This window comes from Microtus ochrogaster, unplaced genomic scaffold (assembly GCF_000317375.1).
Source record: "Microtus ochrogaster isolate Prairie Vole_2 unplaced genomic scaffold, MicOch1.0 UNK86, whole genome shotgun sequence".
Taxonomy (NCBI): domain Eukaryota; kingdom Metazoa; phylum Chordata; class Mammalia; order Rodentia; family Cricetidae; genus Microtus; species Microtus ochrogaster.
In genome coordinates, this window is record NW_004949184.1 from 979,523 (window position 1) to 997,022 (window position 17,500).

At 47.0% G+C, this 17,500-nt stretch overlaps 2 protein-coding genes across 3 annotated transcripts in view; one reads left to right on the plus strand and one right to left on the minus strand.

The window, feature by feature from the left end:
* Positions 1–7,522, plus strand: part of Arx (aristaless related homeobox) — a 12,037-nt gene extending 4,515 nt beyond the window's left edge. For both annotated transcript variants that reach the window (XM_005370711.3, XM_026777821.1), the window contains exons 3-5: positions 1,397–1,442; positions 4,095–4,423; positions 6,644–7,522. In XM_005370711.3, the coding sequence (XP_005370768.1) occupies positions 1,397–1,442; positions 4,095–4,423; positions 6,644–6,884 (616 nt within the window). In that variant the 3' untranslated portion in view covers positions 6,885–7,522. The remainder of the gene's footprint in view (positions 1–1,396; positions 1,443–4,094; positions 4,424–6,643) is intronic.
* A 6,780-nt stretch (positions 7,523–14,302) lies between these two features.
* Positions 14,303–17,500, minus strand: part of Pola1 (DNA polymerase alpha 1, catalytic subunit) — a 318,206-nt gene continuing 315,008 nt past the window's right edge. The window contains exon 37 of the mRNA XM_005370712.3: positions 14,303–15,302. Coding sequence (XP_005370769.1) covers positions 15,157–15,302 — 146 coding nt within the window. The 3' untranslated portion in view covers positions 14,303–15,156. The remainder of the gene's footprint in view (positions 15,303–17,500) is intronic.

The following is a 17,500-nucleotide window of genomic DNA, read 5'->3' on the forward strand; positions in this document are numbered from 1 at the left end:
TCTTCTTCTTCTTCTTCTTCTTCTTCTTCTTCTTCTTCTTCTTCTTCTTCTTCTTCTTCTTCTTCTTCTTCTTCTTTTTGAAGATGGAAATAAAACTACTCAAAGTCAGCGTGTGCTATACAATAGCTAACTGGAACACTACCTTTATTTTATTTTAGCATTTATCCGACATGTGTACTTAAAAAGGAGAAAAAGAGACAGTGTCGCTTAGCATCCAAGTCCGCCCTTTTTAGTTTGTCGGGGAGGGGAAGACTAAAGTACAAGAAGTAGGCAATTCCTCTTCATCGCCCCACCCCCATCTCTCTCCAGTTCAGAAGGCCTAACTCCTGGGCTATAGCCCAGCCAGGCTAGAGTGGAGTTTTAGATTCCCTTGTGCTCTCCGAGAAGGGAGGGGTGGGAAGAGTGTTCAAAGGAAGGTGTTTAGTGAACTGATTTTTTCTCTTCTCGCACCGAGGAAGTTTCCAGTAGCCGACCTGATCCTGCGGGCAGTGCAGGCCCAGGCCCAGGCTTAGGCAGCTCCGCACTTTCATATTAGGGAGCAGAGAGCCAATTATTCTCGGCGCGCTCATATTTTCGGTAAACAGGTCGTAAGCCGTTTTACAGCATCTTAATGGTTTCCTATTTGCCTTAATTGTCGCAGTAATAACTGCAATAACGGGGTAGGGTTTCAGCTAAATTGACTTCCCCTGAGATGGGCAGGGTTTGTAGTGGGCACTGGAGTCAGGAGGTGCGCAGAATTTTGTTTAATCGAAAAATTACCCCACTGAACTCTTAACAAGCTTAACATATCTCCAGAGGGTAATGGGGGGTGTGACCTAAGAGGGTAAGGGAGGGTAGAAGGGGGGAGGGGAGATAGAGGAAAGACAGAGCTGGAAAGAGGGGCAAGAAAGGAAAGGGGATATATTTTTTTTTTTATAAAGAGGGCAAAACAAAGCCAAGAGGGCAAAAAACAAAAATTGTAGTTGATTGCTGGGCTCTTCTCCTATTTAGTATTTGGATGAAACAGGTTGTGTGCGTGTGTGTGTGTGTATGCGCGTATGTGTGTACGTGTGTGTGTGTGTGTGTGTGTGTGCGCGCGCGCGCGCGCGTGTGTTTCCCATCCTAGTCTAGCCTAAGATATGGAGAGAACATTGATTTGTCTAAGTTTGAAGACTTGTGAACTCAAGAACGCACCCAATGTCACACTATATGATATAATATAATGTGTAATATCTTATACCTGTCACTGTGCTGGGAATTTTTTCTGTTTTCAAATAGTAGGCACCTTAGAGAAGATCGGTCAAACCCATGTACTTGGGGTGTGGACTGGAAGAGGCTGCCGGGAAGGAGAAGGTGGCCTAGAGAGGGCTGCTGGGGCCTACTGTGACCTATCTGTGTGAATGTTATTTTCTTACAGAGAGGAGCTGGCCATGAGGCTGGACCTGACTGAGGCCCGAGTCCAGGTGAGCTCCAAGAAGGGAAGAAAGAGGGCTGGGCTGGGGTTGGGGGTTGCCTTTCAAATAAAAAGAAGTGGATCCAAATCTGAAAAGTAGACCCAAGCACTCTCACACAAGTAGGCATTTCAAAAGCAAGTTGCAAACTGGGAAGTAGGAGAGGAAGATTTCTGGGTTGGAGAGCTTAAAGTAGCCCAGGATCAAAACAGGGGTTTTCTAGTCCCAGAGACTACAATTCAGCAGGCCCCCACCCAAACCTGGTACCCAAGGCCCCTATAGAAAACAATTCACCAGCCAACTTTTCCTGATTGAAATAATGGGATGGAGCATGGATTTGGTTGTTAGACAAATCCGCTCAGCTCCAAGCAGGTATTTGGCTGCGATTAAGTCTCCAATCGGGCTTCATAAAAGCCCACTTAGTGCTAGAACAAACAGGGCCATTTGAAGGCAAAATGCTGTTTGATTTCCCCTCCGCCCTGTACAAGGAGCTGGCTAATGCTATTTGATTTCCCATTTTTTATAGCAATGAGCCCACATTGATCTAATAGGGAGTGAGTGCAATGCTATTAAAGGTGTTTGCAGCCCCATAGCAGAGTGCATTTCCGAACCCAGGCCTCATAACCAAAGAGACGATCAACACTGGGCAGCCCCGATGGCCAACAGAAAACAGATGTCCCTGGGTTAGAAGCTGAGTGAATCACTTTACAGTCAAAATCAAGCGCTGATAAAGCACAATAAATTCCATATGGCTCATTTAATACACAACAGCTTCTTGCATTAGAGGGCTAATGATGAGGCTTGTCCCCTCCTTTCTGTTGACACATTTCTCCATTGTCAAACAGAGATGTGACAGCAACTCCACATTTTCAGCTCAGGGGAACAAGTCGTGGGAAAGTTAAATAACTTTTTAAAAGAAAGCGAGTGCCCCTCCCCTTCTTCTCTCCCCACTATTCACTGGAGAAGATGTAATTAAAGGGAATATGAATTATCAGAGTCCTTTCGTTTACCTTTGGGGCCTCAGAGGTATTAATTCAATAATGAGGAATTGCAGGGGACATCTTGATAATTGCAGTTGAGCCAGAGAGCCCAAGAGACAGCCGATCTCTCTTTAGAAAGGATTCCGTGTTATTTAAGGCCCCTCTGCCTCCCACTACCCCCACTTCCCTTCTTTTATTCCTTTCCCTACGATCAAGGAATGGTGAATATTCTTGTCTAGACGGGTTGGATGTGAGAAAGCTGCCCGTCTAGCCTAATCTAACTATAGTCTAACTTTCTCAAGTCTGTGAGTCTCCAAGCTAGAGAATTTCTATAATGCACACATGGATTATTTGAAGGCTGCCGAATGCTATGGCCCCCTTCCCCTAGAACCTTAAGTAATCAGTCAGTTTAGATTCTTGATTTCTTTTTTTCTTGTCCTGGATGACTCTAGACGTCCAACCAAGCTTAGCTGCTAGTGTAACTAACCCCCAGCCAGGTTGGAAATTTGAAATATCTGAATGCCTTTAACTCTTTTTTTCAAAAAGATGTTACTCTGTGGCAGTTCACATTATATTTTAATATAATTCGGGATAGCCCTAGAGTTCATTCTTAATTTTCAGACTCATGTGCAGTCACAAACTCAGCTCTAAAAATATTAATGCCTTCTGGGGAGAAGGCACACAGCTTCTGAGCTGTGGGAGTGATGAGCAGGTCACAGAAAAATGATTTCATGCTTTGGGGGATATTTTTAGATGATGGTGGCTGCCATGTTTTAGGTAAAGGTCTGTGTTCAAAGTAATTCTTATTAACAATTAGGAAAATACCTTGGGCTGGAAACCTCCTCCAAGCCTGGAACTGTCTTATTTAAAGAGCCGAGTGAAAGCACGTTCCCCCCAGGAAAAAAAAAAGAAGGCCCTGTTTGCTCTGAAGATGGAGCAAGCCCTGCCCTCTGAGTTCCTGTGCTCAGGGGATCCTGCACAATCCATCCCAGTGGCCAGGGAGGTCTCATCCAGAGCCCCTGGAGAGAGCCTGCTTTGGTCCCCTTTTCATTTTATGAACAACTAGGTCTCTTTTTCACTTACTGAAAGTCATTCTCACCTCTCTCCCAAGCCTATCCAAACCCCAGACCCCAGTAAGTGCACTTCCTGTTCAGTAGGTATTTTATTTTTGCAAAGGATAACTCTCTGCTTGACTTTTCATTCGAGAGCAGGCATTGCCTGGGCTCTTGGGTAAACCTGAAATACGGGGAAATCTCGAATGCACAGAAGAGATGTGTGGCTCCTGCCACTATGTGTTTTCATTTGTTGCCTTATAAGCATTCTTCATTAAAGTCTTATGAGAAAAGTGTTATTGACCCCATTTTACAGATTAGAAAACTGAGGTCCAGAGAGGTCTAAGTGACCTAAATAAGGACAAGAAGGGTCAGCCCAGACCTGGCAATCTAGGTGTCCCCATATTTTAACTTTTCCTGAATCTTGGAAGCCTGGGATAGAGAGACACCACTTTCAAGGGCTTGCTTGTCCATTGGTTTCTGCTGGATTAAAGTCTGGGCTCCTTTTCACCCAGAGGGTTCTGAAGGCCAAGGTGGGTTCAGGAACAATGAAAGATGGGAGAGAAAACCCAGGGTGTCCAGGGAAGGGGTGAGCCAGTGCTAAGCCAACCAGGCCTCTCTACATTTTGCAGGTGTGGTTCCAGAACCGTCGGGCCAAGTGGCGCAAGCGAGAGAAGGCTGGTGCGCAGACCCATCCCCCGGGGCTGCCCTTTCCCGGTCCTCTCTCGGCCACCCACCCCCTCAGCCCCTACCTGGATGCCAGCCCCTTTCCCCCGCACCACCCAGCGCTTGACTCAGCCTGGACCGCCGCCGCTGCTGCAGCTGCAGCCGCCTTCCCGAGTCTGCCGCCGCCCCCAGGCTCGGCAAGCCTGCCGCCCAGCGGGGCGCCGCTGGGCCTGAGTACTTTCCTGGGAGCAGCGGTGTTCCGGCACCCGGCCTTCATCAGCCCAGCGTTTGGCAGGTAACTGCAGCCTTAAGAGGCTCTGTCCGTCTGTCCGTCCGTCCGTCCGTCCGTCTCTCTCCTACCCAAGCAGATGCTGAGGTCAGAGAGGAGGCAGGAGGGGACTATACACATCTTTTTCCCCCCAACCTAAGCGACTTTAGTCAAACAAAATACTCTCTAATTTTGACTTTAGAAAGAAAAGTAGATCTTGAAGAGAATGAGTTACAAGTAAGTAGGAAAGGGGAAAGCAATGGACAGTAACAGCAGCGACGACCGGAAGTGTTCATGAAAGCTGTGCAAAACTATGGTTTGAAGGTACCCTCCGCCATGGGCTGTTTGAGAGAACAGGTGTAGGCTACGGAGCTGGGAGGGCTTTAAAGCCTTGCAAAAGTCCTTCTGAAAGCCACAGAGCCTGGCAGCTTGAGGGACACACTTGGGGTCCCCTACAGGAGCCCAGGAGCCAGGAGGCCCTTAAAGTGCACAGAACTGTTTCTTCTCCTCCCAGACTTTATGCTCCTCATCACTTCTATGACGTGATGCCACCAGTACCCCCATATGTGCAAACCCCGACCCCGACAGCGGCACAAGACAACGAAATAAAAGAGCCATCTCATCGTCTATAACTCCCTTTCTTTAAATGAACATTGATGAACTAAAAAATCTGTATAATCACACAGACAAAGAAACAAAGGAGGGGTGTATTAAGTTGGAAAGCGCAGTGAAAATCAAACTGAATGCAGCTTCGATGATCTCTCTTCGGGAGAACAAAGAAATAATAGATTCATCCAACTGCGCAGCTACTTAACAAAAAAAATTATCCTCGAGAAAATTGAAAGTAGGACTTGAGGCAAAATTAATGTACTAAACCACGAAAATATCTAGCTAGTGCCTTAAAGTGTAGTTAAGTGGGGGTGACTCAGTTTACCTAATGAAACCAGGGCATGGTACGCCCCCTCCAGGTCACCCATTATCATTTCCTTCTGAAAAGAGAAAGTAAAGTCCTGTGTCTCTCTCCTTCCTGCTTTCCCCCTTCTGACAATAAATGTCTGTTAGTAAAACCAGGCGAACCCCCGCTGAAACACCGGAGATTCTGTGAGTTTAGAAGGAGGGGGAGACGGGGTTGGCATGGTGAGTGACAAGAGGGCTGGAGAGCGGGAGCAGTGACTCCAAGAGCCCAGGTGGGCTCATTTCTAATTGAGGAAATTCTGAATTGGCCCCTAGGGGGTCTGGAGCAGGAGCCCTTGGGGAGGTGGTTGGAAAAACTCGCCTGGCGGCAAGCGTGGAGGTGAGGGCCTGGGGCGCTCGGGCCTCAGCTGCGGGTCAAGGGTGTTTTGAGGAAGGATTGAGAGTAATCCCCTCGCTCAGAGTAATCCCGGTGCCACCCGGAGGCAGTGGCGCAGATGCTGGCACTGGTCCCAGTTTAAGGCATTGGCTTGAGTGGTGCAAGTGGCTCCCAAGTCTGGGAACTATCTGGGGGGTGGGGTCTGGGGCTCAAGGAAGGCGGTGGGGGAAAAAGTGTCTTGGTGCGGGGCCTCGGGGCGCCCAGCAGGTCCGAGGCGCCTGTGGAGCGGAAATGGAAATCAACAGGCGGGTGCCCAACATCCCACCCCGCAGGTGCTGGTAGTTTAGCCGCCTGCAGGAGGATGGCTCGGCCAGCGCTGGCGGGCCGGAAGGCCAGCACTCAAAGTCAGCTTTTCTTGAGCTAAAGAAGGCTCACACTCAAAAGGAGCCCGGAGAGTTTGCAGGGTGGGTCTGGGACAGTTTTTAACCTACTTTCTGCACCCCTCCCCCATTGGCCTTTCCCTTCTCGTTTTTTTTTTTCTTTCTTTCCCTTGCATTTGTCTCTCCGGTCTCCCATCACTTGCTCTTCTACCAACAGCATCACTCCAGGAACTGACCTCGGAACACTGGCTTTCTTAAGTGAAAGCCCAGAATCCACGCACATGGGCCTCGTGATTTGGGCTGCAGGGCCTCCCTCTGAATTCGTCCTCCCCGGACGTGTCTGGTCCCTTGAACTTTCTTTTCCTGTTAGTTTCTCGGCTCGGGCAAAACCACCAGCCTAACGCAGCTCCAGCCCTGCCTAGGTTCAGCTCGAGTCCCACTAGGGGCCTAACTCCCCTAGCTGCTCCGCGCCCTCCACCCTCGCCGCCCGGGTGAGAGAGAGGTGGAGGGACTCACTGTCCCCGGAGCCGCACTCAGTTCACGAGGCCGTGACAGCGCTGTTTGCTCTCCCCACAGGCTCTTTTCCACCATGGCCCCCCTGACCAGCGCGTCGACCGCGGCTGCGCTCCTGAGACAGCCCACACCCGCGGTGGAGGGCGCAGTGGCTTCGGGCGCGCTGGCCGACCCGGCCACCGCAGCCGCAGACAGACGCGCGTCCAGCATAGCGGCTCTGAGGCTGAAGGCCAAGGAGCACGCCGCGCAGCTCACGCAGCTCAACATCCTGCCGGGCACCAGCACGGGCAAGGAGGTGTGCTAAAATGCCCTCCACTCTCGCGCCCCTTAGGCGCGCCCCTAAAGGTCACCTCACTCAGCATCACTCAAGACCAAATGGAAACAGAGGACCAGCACACTCCCAAGATGGCAACAGACAGAGTGCAGCCGCCTTCGCAGCAGCCTGGACGCGGACAAGGCAGCACTTGGCGCTAAAAGACGTGGCACCTCTTCCTCTGGCTGTCCACCTGCCCCTGCCCCCGTCCCTACCCCTGTTACTGCCAACGTTGCTCCAACTCGAAGGTCCACTCTCCCATTCTTACCTTACTGAAATTAACGGGGAGGGTTTCTTCCCAAGATGCCTAGTATTGGAGTTAAAAAAAATTAAAAGCCCAACCTTCTCTTCCTCCGGATACCCCACATAGCTTTTCTTTTGAATAGCATTTTGGCGCTCTAAATTGATTTCAGCGCAGGCCCGGCTAGACGCCAGGGCAAGGGAAGCAAATGCGAGTCTGTAAGATAGCTAACAGTGCACTTAAAGGAAAGGGGCATCTCGTTCTTGTTCTCTTCTTTATCATACACCAACCAAGGTTTTTATATCAAACCAAAGGGAAATACTCTGCTAGAATATGGACTATTGAAGTCACCAAACTGTGATTATTGATTCTGTACATACCATTGTTATTAAAAAAAAAAGAACAGAGCTTTGTATATTTGAAATGTTATAACGCAATTGCACTCAGCGTGGTATGGTAAAAGTTTGTCCTCCTGTAGATTCTTACTGTGTTGTAGATACGGTAGGGTTCCTAGACAAATATTTATGTACTCAAGCCCTTTATTTAACTTATTAACTGTAGAAGCTTCAGAAACCTTCAAGATAAAGGCAATGGTACAGTACTTTTGTGTAATGTGTAATTGTTACCACTTTTCCTTGATATCTAGTGGAGAAGTGTCACGCTCAAAATAAAAAAAAATATATGTTTAACAAAAGGAAGTGTGAATACTCTATAGAGATCCCGAGGGGACAGTCCAAGTCCTTATTCCCCACCGAGACCAAGGGTGGGCTCTGCTCTTGCAGTAGCTCTTGAGTTCATCTGCACGCGCGTCTTCCTGGCAGAGGCCCCTGGTTTGAAAGTGATACTCAAAAGGGCACCACAGTGGTGCTTTCCAAGAGCATCACAGAGATCTGTCGCAGTTGATGTTGAGGATCCTGGGCCAGGGAGATTGTAGGGTGGGTTCCACAGTAGGTGGGTGTAAAGTAGGTGTTGCTGACAACCATGAAAAGAGAAATTTGGAACAAGCAGTGTCTTGGTTGGAAGGCAAAGGAAGCTGTTCGTGCAAAATGCCACGTAGCAAGGAAGTGCGCAGTCCGAGATGACAGGTAGTGGCTAGAGCAAGAAGCTGAGGCGCTGGCTTCTGAGGGGGCGGGCTTGGTGGAACACTATTAGGGAGGGGGGAGGGGGGAGTAGAGAGAGTGGAAGGGAGGGAGAGAGAGAGAACACGCGGGAAGAGTGATGGAAAGGCAGTTATGGGTATCCGAGTGGCAGATCTTAACTAGACAAATGTCATTACTTCACTTATCTAGACATTGGGAAATATATATATATATATATATATATATATATATATTTAAAAAGTTCAGATTTCGCAAGGAAAATCAAACAGATTTGGCATCTTTCACCCCCTGGGCTCACTCCTTCCCCGGCCGGAACCGTAGCTCCCCCCTCTCTGGGACCCTGCCCGCGCCCCTTCGGGTGACCTCTCGGTGGAAGCTCGCCCGCGGGGGCTGGGTCTCGCCAATGCTCCCAGGGTGATGGGAAAGGGACGAGAAGCTTAATTAGTTTCAATTTGCAGCAATTAGCGCGCCGGACCTTTGGGGAGAGGGGCAGGCGGGAAGGGGGGCTGCGCGGCGTGACTATGGCGGTGAGCCGCAGAGAACCGCCGCCCCGCCAAGACGCCGGCGACCGCGGGGGGCGCGGGCGCGTCTCCGGGGCCAGGCCGGTCGCGCGCGCCCTGTTAGCAGGAGGTGGGGAGCTGGGTCCTTTGGCAGATGCGGACTCGGGCAGAGGTCAACAGTCCTGGGGCACCGTGCCTGTCTGGGGGAGGTGGGCAGTCCTCAGTGATCCCAGGTTTCCATCTGTCCGAAATCCCAGAGAACGCGCCCACGAGGAGCGCCAGCCCCAGGGGCTTCTTGGATTTTGTCTGTCATGTGGGTCATTACCACCTTAGCCAGGTCTGGACTTGCCAGGGTGGCTCTCCCAGGCAGAGGCCCGGTCTGGGGCATGGGAAGTGGCCACCAACTACCATTCCCACCGCCACTACCTTCCTAGGTTTACTAAGAGCCGGTTGGAACTTTCTGGGGGCTTTTCTCCAGATCTCACACAGGCTTTCCCAGAGAAAGGCGTTTTCCTGGAGTGGACTGTTGTAGGTAGCAGTGTGTGAGTGAAGCACTAGGGGAGGATTTATTTATTTGTGGTCAATATCACTTTTCTGTCGATACTGGCTTTTTGTTTAGTAAGAAGGCTTCATTCCGTCCCCCCCCCCCAGGCTGCTAGTTGGATGGTATACGAGAAACAGTACCATTCTTCCTGTTAATGAACTCTTTTTTAAGTCATTTTTTCTCATTTGACCCTTCCATGGAGCAGAAGCAAATTGCGTGAAATTACCTCCAAGGATTACATTTATTACTGGCCAATGAGAACCCCTCGCCTTGTTTTACAAACTCTTAATCCTATGTCATTCTGATGCCGCAAACAAGCCCGGGGCCTGGGCCTCCTATTCTTTCAACTTTCCCCAGCTGGAGGGACCTCATTCTGCACTTAATATTCCCCATAAATATCACACGCTAAAGACCCCCTGACTTCCAGCAAGTCCACATTAAACATGTGACATGTCACGCATGACAAACTCTGAGTATCTTTTCAAAGCAGCATTAAAAGCAAAGAAACCAATTTTCTTCTCTTTCCAAACCTCCCCAAGTGCTGAATGATGGGATTGGAAAGAGCCACTGGAGCGTACTTAGGGGGATTTTATGAGATTTTCCAGAATGATTTAATCTTATTGTGAGCATTATTAATGAATGGCAACCCAATTTGGCCCCAATATCTGGGAACTCAGTCACAATACTGGGACCGGCTGACAATGCTCCCCCCTCAATCTTAAGCAAACCTCTTCCACCACTAAGGAGGACATATGGAGGCCCAGGGAGTTCAGGAGAGTCAAATGCATGGCAGGACGGTCTCTTAACACATTCACAACAGAATGGCCCAACACCTGTTTTCCCAAGACCATTGTGGGGTGCGGGGAGATTGGGAGCCTCTGGAGGAAGTTGGAGGGGAAGGGGACCTAGATTTGCTGCATTTTCATACAGGGTAGCTAGATCAGGAGACCCAAAAGGCAAGAAGGGAGCACCTGGAAATGTTAGAAATGCCCTTTCACAGACTACCGACAGACTGGACTGTAGGCAGTAGGGAAGGCAGTCATGTCATCTGTTATGACAAGGGTGGCAAAAGGGTCAACCTGGGAGAATGAGGGAGAGAATCTTAATATTAGGAAAAAGCTACAGGTATTGGTCCCCATCATTTTCCTCCCCCCAAAACACCCCCATCTATTTGGAACAAATATTTGTTACTGTTAGTTTTTTATTTATATCAATACTCAAAGCACCAGATGGTCTGCTTAGCATGGTTTGGAGTGCATATACTTCTAGAATAGAAAAGGACTGATGTGAGAAGTGAGAAAATTGCACATGGGCTAGCCCAACTTGCTTTTAGACGAAAAATGTGTATGTGAGCATGTGTATGTGGATACACAAAAGTGAGTGTGTCTCAATGAAGGGGGTCTTAAATTGAGCCTAAAATGGTATTTTGGAACACAGAGTTCCCCAGAGCAACTGCATATTTAAATGACAAGTGGTAGCCTGGCTGGGGGTGGGGCTGGGGGAGAAGAAAACCCCACTACCTGAAGAGGAAAATGCATTTTTCAAAAGAAAAAGTCATGTTGTCCCTGGACGTTATTAACGGTCCAGTTTGAAGTATACATTTTTTTCCTCTAAAGAAAAGGGGGCGATTACCAGTTATACATTAAGAAATGTCATTCAGTCATTTTTATTCATTCTCCGGAAATCTTCGTAAAAGCCTGAATCATACTTGTACAAGCAGCAATTTTGTTAATCCAGGGGGTTATTACTCTGGGCCCTTATTAGGTTCTACACCACTGCCAAGCAATCCTATAACCCTCTCAAAAGAAGTTTACCTCCCTGTTATAAAACCAGTAGTGGTATTTATACTGTGCAATAATTAGTGTATTACTTGAATCCACTAACACGTTCATTTTATCTCTGCACAAAACCTCTAGTCTGCTTATAGAAAGCTTGTGCCTCCTTTGGTGCTGTTAAAGTGGTGAAAGAGTGAATTGAAGGCTGGTTGCACTTTCTCCTTTTGCCTCGCCTTAATTCCCATCTCTTTTTGCTCTCATCCAATTAGCACAGTGTATTAAGCGGTTTATCATCTCATAGTCAGCTATTGAGAGAAACAAGGCGAGCACTTTGCAATAGAACCTGCGCTCCTTTGACACCCTCAGGTACTTACATATTCCACTGCGCTATGAATAATAGAGGAAGAATGGAGCGCTAATTCCCTCATCAAAGAATGCCTTGTCTGCTGCTTTGCTCAACAACACCATTCTGATCAAAAGAAAAGCAATAAAGCTTAGCATAACAAAACGAAACCTACTTATTAGCTTAGTGGTTAAATTAATGCAGAGCCGCTGCTATTCAAAACCAAGGTTTGAAAACAGCCTCCAACAACCTGATAATGCTGCCTTCGGGATGAAGGAATTTTAATCTGAAATTTGAAGCTGGCTCAGATGAGTTAATCTATTAAACTGCTATAAGGAAGCTCTGCCACAAACTGTTCAATTAAGAAATATTTAGGTGAGGAGAAAGAGGAGAGAGGACAGAGGTGGGAGGAAAGGGAGAGGGAAGGAGGGGGGAAGAAAGAAGAGAGAAAGAGAAAGGTGGATGGATGGATTTAAGTTTTGATCGGGAGCCCTGAGTAGCATTGAAGTGAGGGGTCCAGGTTGCTGGGCTTGATGCTTTTCATAAAACCCTGACACAGATGGAAATCTCTTTTTTAGTTTCCTTGTCTTTGTATCTCCTGCCAAACTCATATTAAACAGTGTGCTTGAAAGTGTCTTAGGGGGCTCACTGGTGTCAAGGGATAGAGAAGTGGGGTAGTGGTAAAAGGCAACTGGCCTTCCTCATCCGGAACCCCCATCTGGAAACCCGATCACTCCCTCACAGCCTGGGCACCTGTCACATAACTGACTTTATCCATATTGTAGTTGACAAATGAGAATAGTTTTAGGTATTCTCTGTGAACTTTCAAATTCTGGCCTTCCCTATAACCTTTGTACGTGGGACCTCTGTAGGAAGGGAAGCTTGTAAGCATGTGCAGTAGCAGCAGGTCCAACCTAGTTCCTACATTAAACTGAACAAGTGCTGAGCAGAGCAGGGCCCATTAGGGTACCAGTTCCCAACTAATTCCAGTAGCTTTAGCCCAGAGGTTTAACAATCTTTAAAAAACAAAAACAAACAAAATACAAATGGGGCTAGAGATGGCTCAGAGGTTAAGAGCACTGGCTGTTTTCTTCTAGAGGTCTTGGGTTCAATTTTCACCACCTTCATGGCAGCTCACTGCTGTCTTTAACTCCAGATCCAGGGTACCCAACACCTCCATGCAAGCAAGACACCAAAGCACACAAATTCCTTTTTAAAAACCAAAACAACAACAGCAACAACAAAACCCATTTGCCAGCCAGGTGTGGTGGCTCATGTCTTTAATTCAAGCAGAGGCAGATGAATATCTGAGTTTGAGGCCTGGTCTTTACCAGTGAGTTCCAGGTCAGCCAGGGCTCTGCAGAGAAACTCTGTCTTGAAAAGCTAAAAATAAATAAAAATTTAAAAATTGTCAAGGCTTAAAGAACGGAAAACATTTATTAAATATTTAGATTCCTGGCTTCTCTGTAACACTAGATCATAAGGCCCACCCTGGGCCCTGCCCCTCTCAGCACCACTACTGCCCCCTGTAGGCTGCCCCTTATATTCCCTAGTGTGTGCAGTTGGCTCTCTATTCATTCTTTCAGCATTTGAGCTTCAGGCTGGTGCCAGGGAGCCCATGGAGACAGGGATGGGCGGCATTTCTGAACCAATTCTACTCAGTGTGCCATCAATCAAGGCATGTCAAGGAATAGAGACCCTCCTGAGAAAAGTGAGTGGGCAATATTCCTGCCTTCCAACAAGTAGCCACTGTAATTCTTCAACTTGCAAGTCCAACTTTCCATAAAATTCGGGAATCCTTCAGGCACCTGCAGCTAAAGCCTACACTAGGTAAGAGATCCTAGTAAGAAAATGCTAACTGCTGTCATTGGCCATTTTCTGCAAGTGTACTTCAAAATGGTTTTTATTTACATTTAGTTTGTTTTTAGAGAAAGAGTCCCTAGGTGTTCTGGAACTTTCTATGTAGACCAAGCTGGACTTGGATTTATGGCAACTCTATGGCCACCTGTAGAGTGCAGAGATTACAGATATGTGCCATCACTACTTGCCAAAATGTCTGATTTTCTATAGAAATAGTTCCTATCCATAGAGTGATTATAGACACAAGGTAGAGGCAAGAAATAAAGTAATAAGTTGAGTCTTTCGTGGCTTCTTGAAGACCAAGTTAAGGATTATTTCATTTATATTGAATAAAATCATAGCCTCCAGAAAGCAAGGAAAATATACCTTCTTTTCAGAAAGCTGAGGGCACAAGCTCTGGACACACACACACTGGTGAACTGTCTTCTGATTTTAATATAATAGCAATTATCAGAAGCTGACCAGGAATAATAAGAGCACATGAATCCTTTTGTTTCCTAAAGCAACTTGCCTGCTCTAACTTGTGACCAGCTGAAGTGCTTTTAGTGCCAATTAACTGTCAGGGCCCCAAACCTAGTATTTCTACTTCAATTCTGAGTGTAAGAGAAAGAGGAGAAAGAGAAAAGAGACGGCAAAAGCCAGACAAAAGACTTTTTAACAAGTATTTCTTTACATCTACTGCTTACCAAGTATTTCTTCCTTAGGGGGCCTCTATGTGGAATGCCTCGCTCGCAGCAGCCATCAGCCTGTCTCTTGGTTTAGTGTCCCTCCACCCTCTGCTTTCTCTGTCTTTCTGGATCAAGAACCAATAACCCCAGTCCTCTCCATGCTTAATATATTAAAGGACTCAAAGTTCACAGAACTTCTTGATGCTTCGAATATCCAGACATCTTGCTCAGCATCTTTGAATTGGGTTGATTCAGGCTGTTATGAAAGAAAGCGGGGCAAGGTTGGGGAACAGAATGGTCTTCAATCAAGCTTTTATTCCTTGCTGTCAACTTTAAATTGCACCCAATTAAAAAAAATCACTACAACTGGTTTCCCTTTAGAAAACTTTATTCTGAAGTACAAAACACAATGCATTTTCCCTTCTAAGAAAAAGCAAATCCGTAAGTATTCTAAGGTTGCCATATTGAAATACAGCTTATTGATGGCAAAGAGAACTGATGGACCATAGCAAGCCCCAGGTCCTGTTAGCTGCCTCCCATTCTTCTGAATGTAACATAGTCATCCTCACAGCAGTCTCACCATGATTTCTGTGAAATGTTAGGACAGAGCATTTAAAATGTGCTTCACTCTGAACATTGTATATAAAGGGAAACTATAAGGAATGTGAGCATGAGACACCTGCTCAGTGTTGGACTTTGAACAATTCGATAAGCAAACATGTTCTGTGTAATCTATTTAGTAAGTGCAAAGTTTCTGAATCCACCCACCCCCGCCCCACCCCACTTATGTGAAAAAGAGCACTGAAAACAGCCATGCTTGGAGCCAGTTTCTGAACAAGTATTTTGATACAGACTGTATTTAGGTGACGTGAAAAAGTAAAATGTTAGAACTCCCACTAGACTCCAAAAAATTCTTTTTGGGGGTGTCTTTGCTACAGCCTCAGGGTAAATTTAAGGTAACTTAGGTCTCTGCTACTCTTGATTAAAGTAGCAATTTCTGCCCTGGGGAAACCCAGTCCCCAATAAGATTGGTCTTCAGGTACCTGGGAAAGGGTTCAGTGGCATATTGTGCTATGAAGACTGTTTTACACTCCCATCCTGATCCACATCTACATGAACACAACATGCAATCCTTGAAAGAAAAGCAAGATACTGGTGAAACAGTTAAGGCAAGTGGAGGCCCCCAGAAGCTGAGATTCGGCAGCTGGCCTCCTTGCTGGTTCCTGGGTCTCTCAGTACTTCCCAGCATAATTGCCGAAGAGCTTGCTGAGGTTCACTTCAGAGTAGCCACTCCAGGACAAGAACTGTTCTGCTATATTCTTGACTTTTCTGTAGTCCTGAAGAACTTTGGGGGTAAAAAACTGCTTCTTCAATTTATCTAAAGTGAAATAAAAATAAAAGGATTAGAAGTCTCAGAGAGTTTCTTCAAAGATACTATTTCTTTCCAGAGAAGGGGTGCATGTTTTGGTTGCAGTCCCATGCCTCTGATGCCCTAATGGGCCTGTCGGTGTTCTGTCCACCTTGGGGACAGTTCAAAGCTCGAGGTATTTCAGAATCTTCTGTGAAAGCCTGAGTCGGCTCTTTTCAGACCCTCACTGCCAGGAGGACACACCAGGTCAGGCCCCCTCTATTGATGCGAACTGCAGGTGCATGTCCATGTGTAGTAGGCGAGATGAGTGGCACTGTGAGACAGCAGTCTCGCTGCGCTGTTGAGTATGTGTATGCACTGCAGTAGGAAGCTATACTCCCTAGTGCCTCCCAAACCACACTGCCCCATTTAGTTAGACTGCACAGTTTCTTCTAATTCCCCCACCTTCCCATTTTGTTAAACAAGATCTTTACTGAAAGGAGAGGAGAGCTGCCTGGAGGTCCAGCTGTCCTTTTGTCAACCTTTCTTTATGTCTACCCCGTGACAACTCTGATCCAGTGTCCCTACCTGTGTGCCCAGCTCTTTTTTCTTATCCATTCCTGGCCTTCCTATTCTGAGGATGGTTCTAGCATCCAGAGCAATGACTCCCTTCCCACATTCTCCATTCCACAGTATCTGCTACTTTTGCATTTTGTTCTTTGAAAGGAGCAGCGGTGCTGTTGTGTTTGAAGTTTGATCTTTTGGGGGGATCATTCCTTCCCTGGATGGTCTTTGTTCAAAGCTGCTCGAGAACATCATGAAATGTTTTGGAAAGTTTTGTAGCTGAGGAAACTGGGTAAGGTCACAAAACAAGTCCTTAGAAATATGGATCTGGAAATTCAGGTAGGCAGAACCCCCAACTAACAGTTGTAGGAGGTCACTTTTGTGACCCCTTTTATGCCACTGCTTGTTGTTCAAGACTGAAAGCAAGGCCTAGAAATCAGCTATTTCCAAGGTAAAGGGCCCAGGATACTGCCTGTGCCAAGGTGCTTGGGGTGGGGGACAAAGCTTCCCAGCACCTCAGAATACAAAAGGATCAGGAAGGAAACACAGATGTGGGAACACATCCATCAAAGTAAGCAAAACCCTGCTCAAACAACACAGAGCTAATAAAGCCCACAAAACCCTGAAGAATGAAAACTCAGCCTCAAGATTTTTGTTCCTTAGCTACACATTCACATTTGTTCACAACCTTTTCTAGTTACACCAATGCCCTTCCAAAAACAACCATAAGAAGTTTTGTTGAAGATTTAAATGCCCAAAGGGGGCGGAAAAAGAAGTGAGGAAAGGGGGGTACATCGTTAGCTGACTATACAAAGACAATTTGAAAGTTCTAATTATCGGAGTCTGGCGATATACAACAAAGGCCCCAACCAACGTGCCTGCCTCCTGGCAGGCCAGAACCACAGGCCTGCAGCCCTGTGCATGTGAATGACACAAATGCATCTGATGACTGGGGAGAGCACATTTAAAGAGCTGTGGTAATACAGAGCAGGGGAGGAAGGGAGAGGACATAGCTCCTGATGTGTTTACCTCCTCTGCTGATGGGATATTGACTTTTCTCACTAGGTTGGTTAGAAAGGGGACTATTTACGCTGCCACACAGCAGAGTTAGAATGACAACCAGCGTCACTGGGCTTGCTTCTTCATAAAAGACAACCGTGACCGCCAGCATATCCCATAGCTGGTCAATACAGCCCAGACACTGTTTCCTGGCAGTCAGAGATGCAGATAAAAGCTCCCACTTGCTTCCCCAATGAGAGCTTAATCAATAGCATATGGAAGGTCTTCTAGGAAACAGAACTGGATGAGCTGTCAGGCCATATCACAGGAGCTTGGAGGGCAAGGAGTCACTTGTTCAGTTTTGTCTTCCTTTTTTGGGCACTGGAGCCATCCATGTTAGGCACCCCATTAAACCGTTACCCTGTTTCTGTCAATACTACACCTACCACTTTAGAACTTAAGAGACAATATGGATGTAAATGGTGAAAGTCAGTTAACATGGTCAGTAAACTCCTGCCTCCTTTTGTTGTTCTAGTTTTTGAATGCAGCCTACCAGTAATGACATTATCCCAAGTGGAGCTGCAGTCAGAATTTAGGACAATACTGCTAAAATATTTTAAGAGGCCAGTCAACAAGAGCAAACACATGCAACATTGGTATCCAGC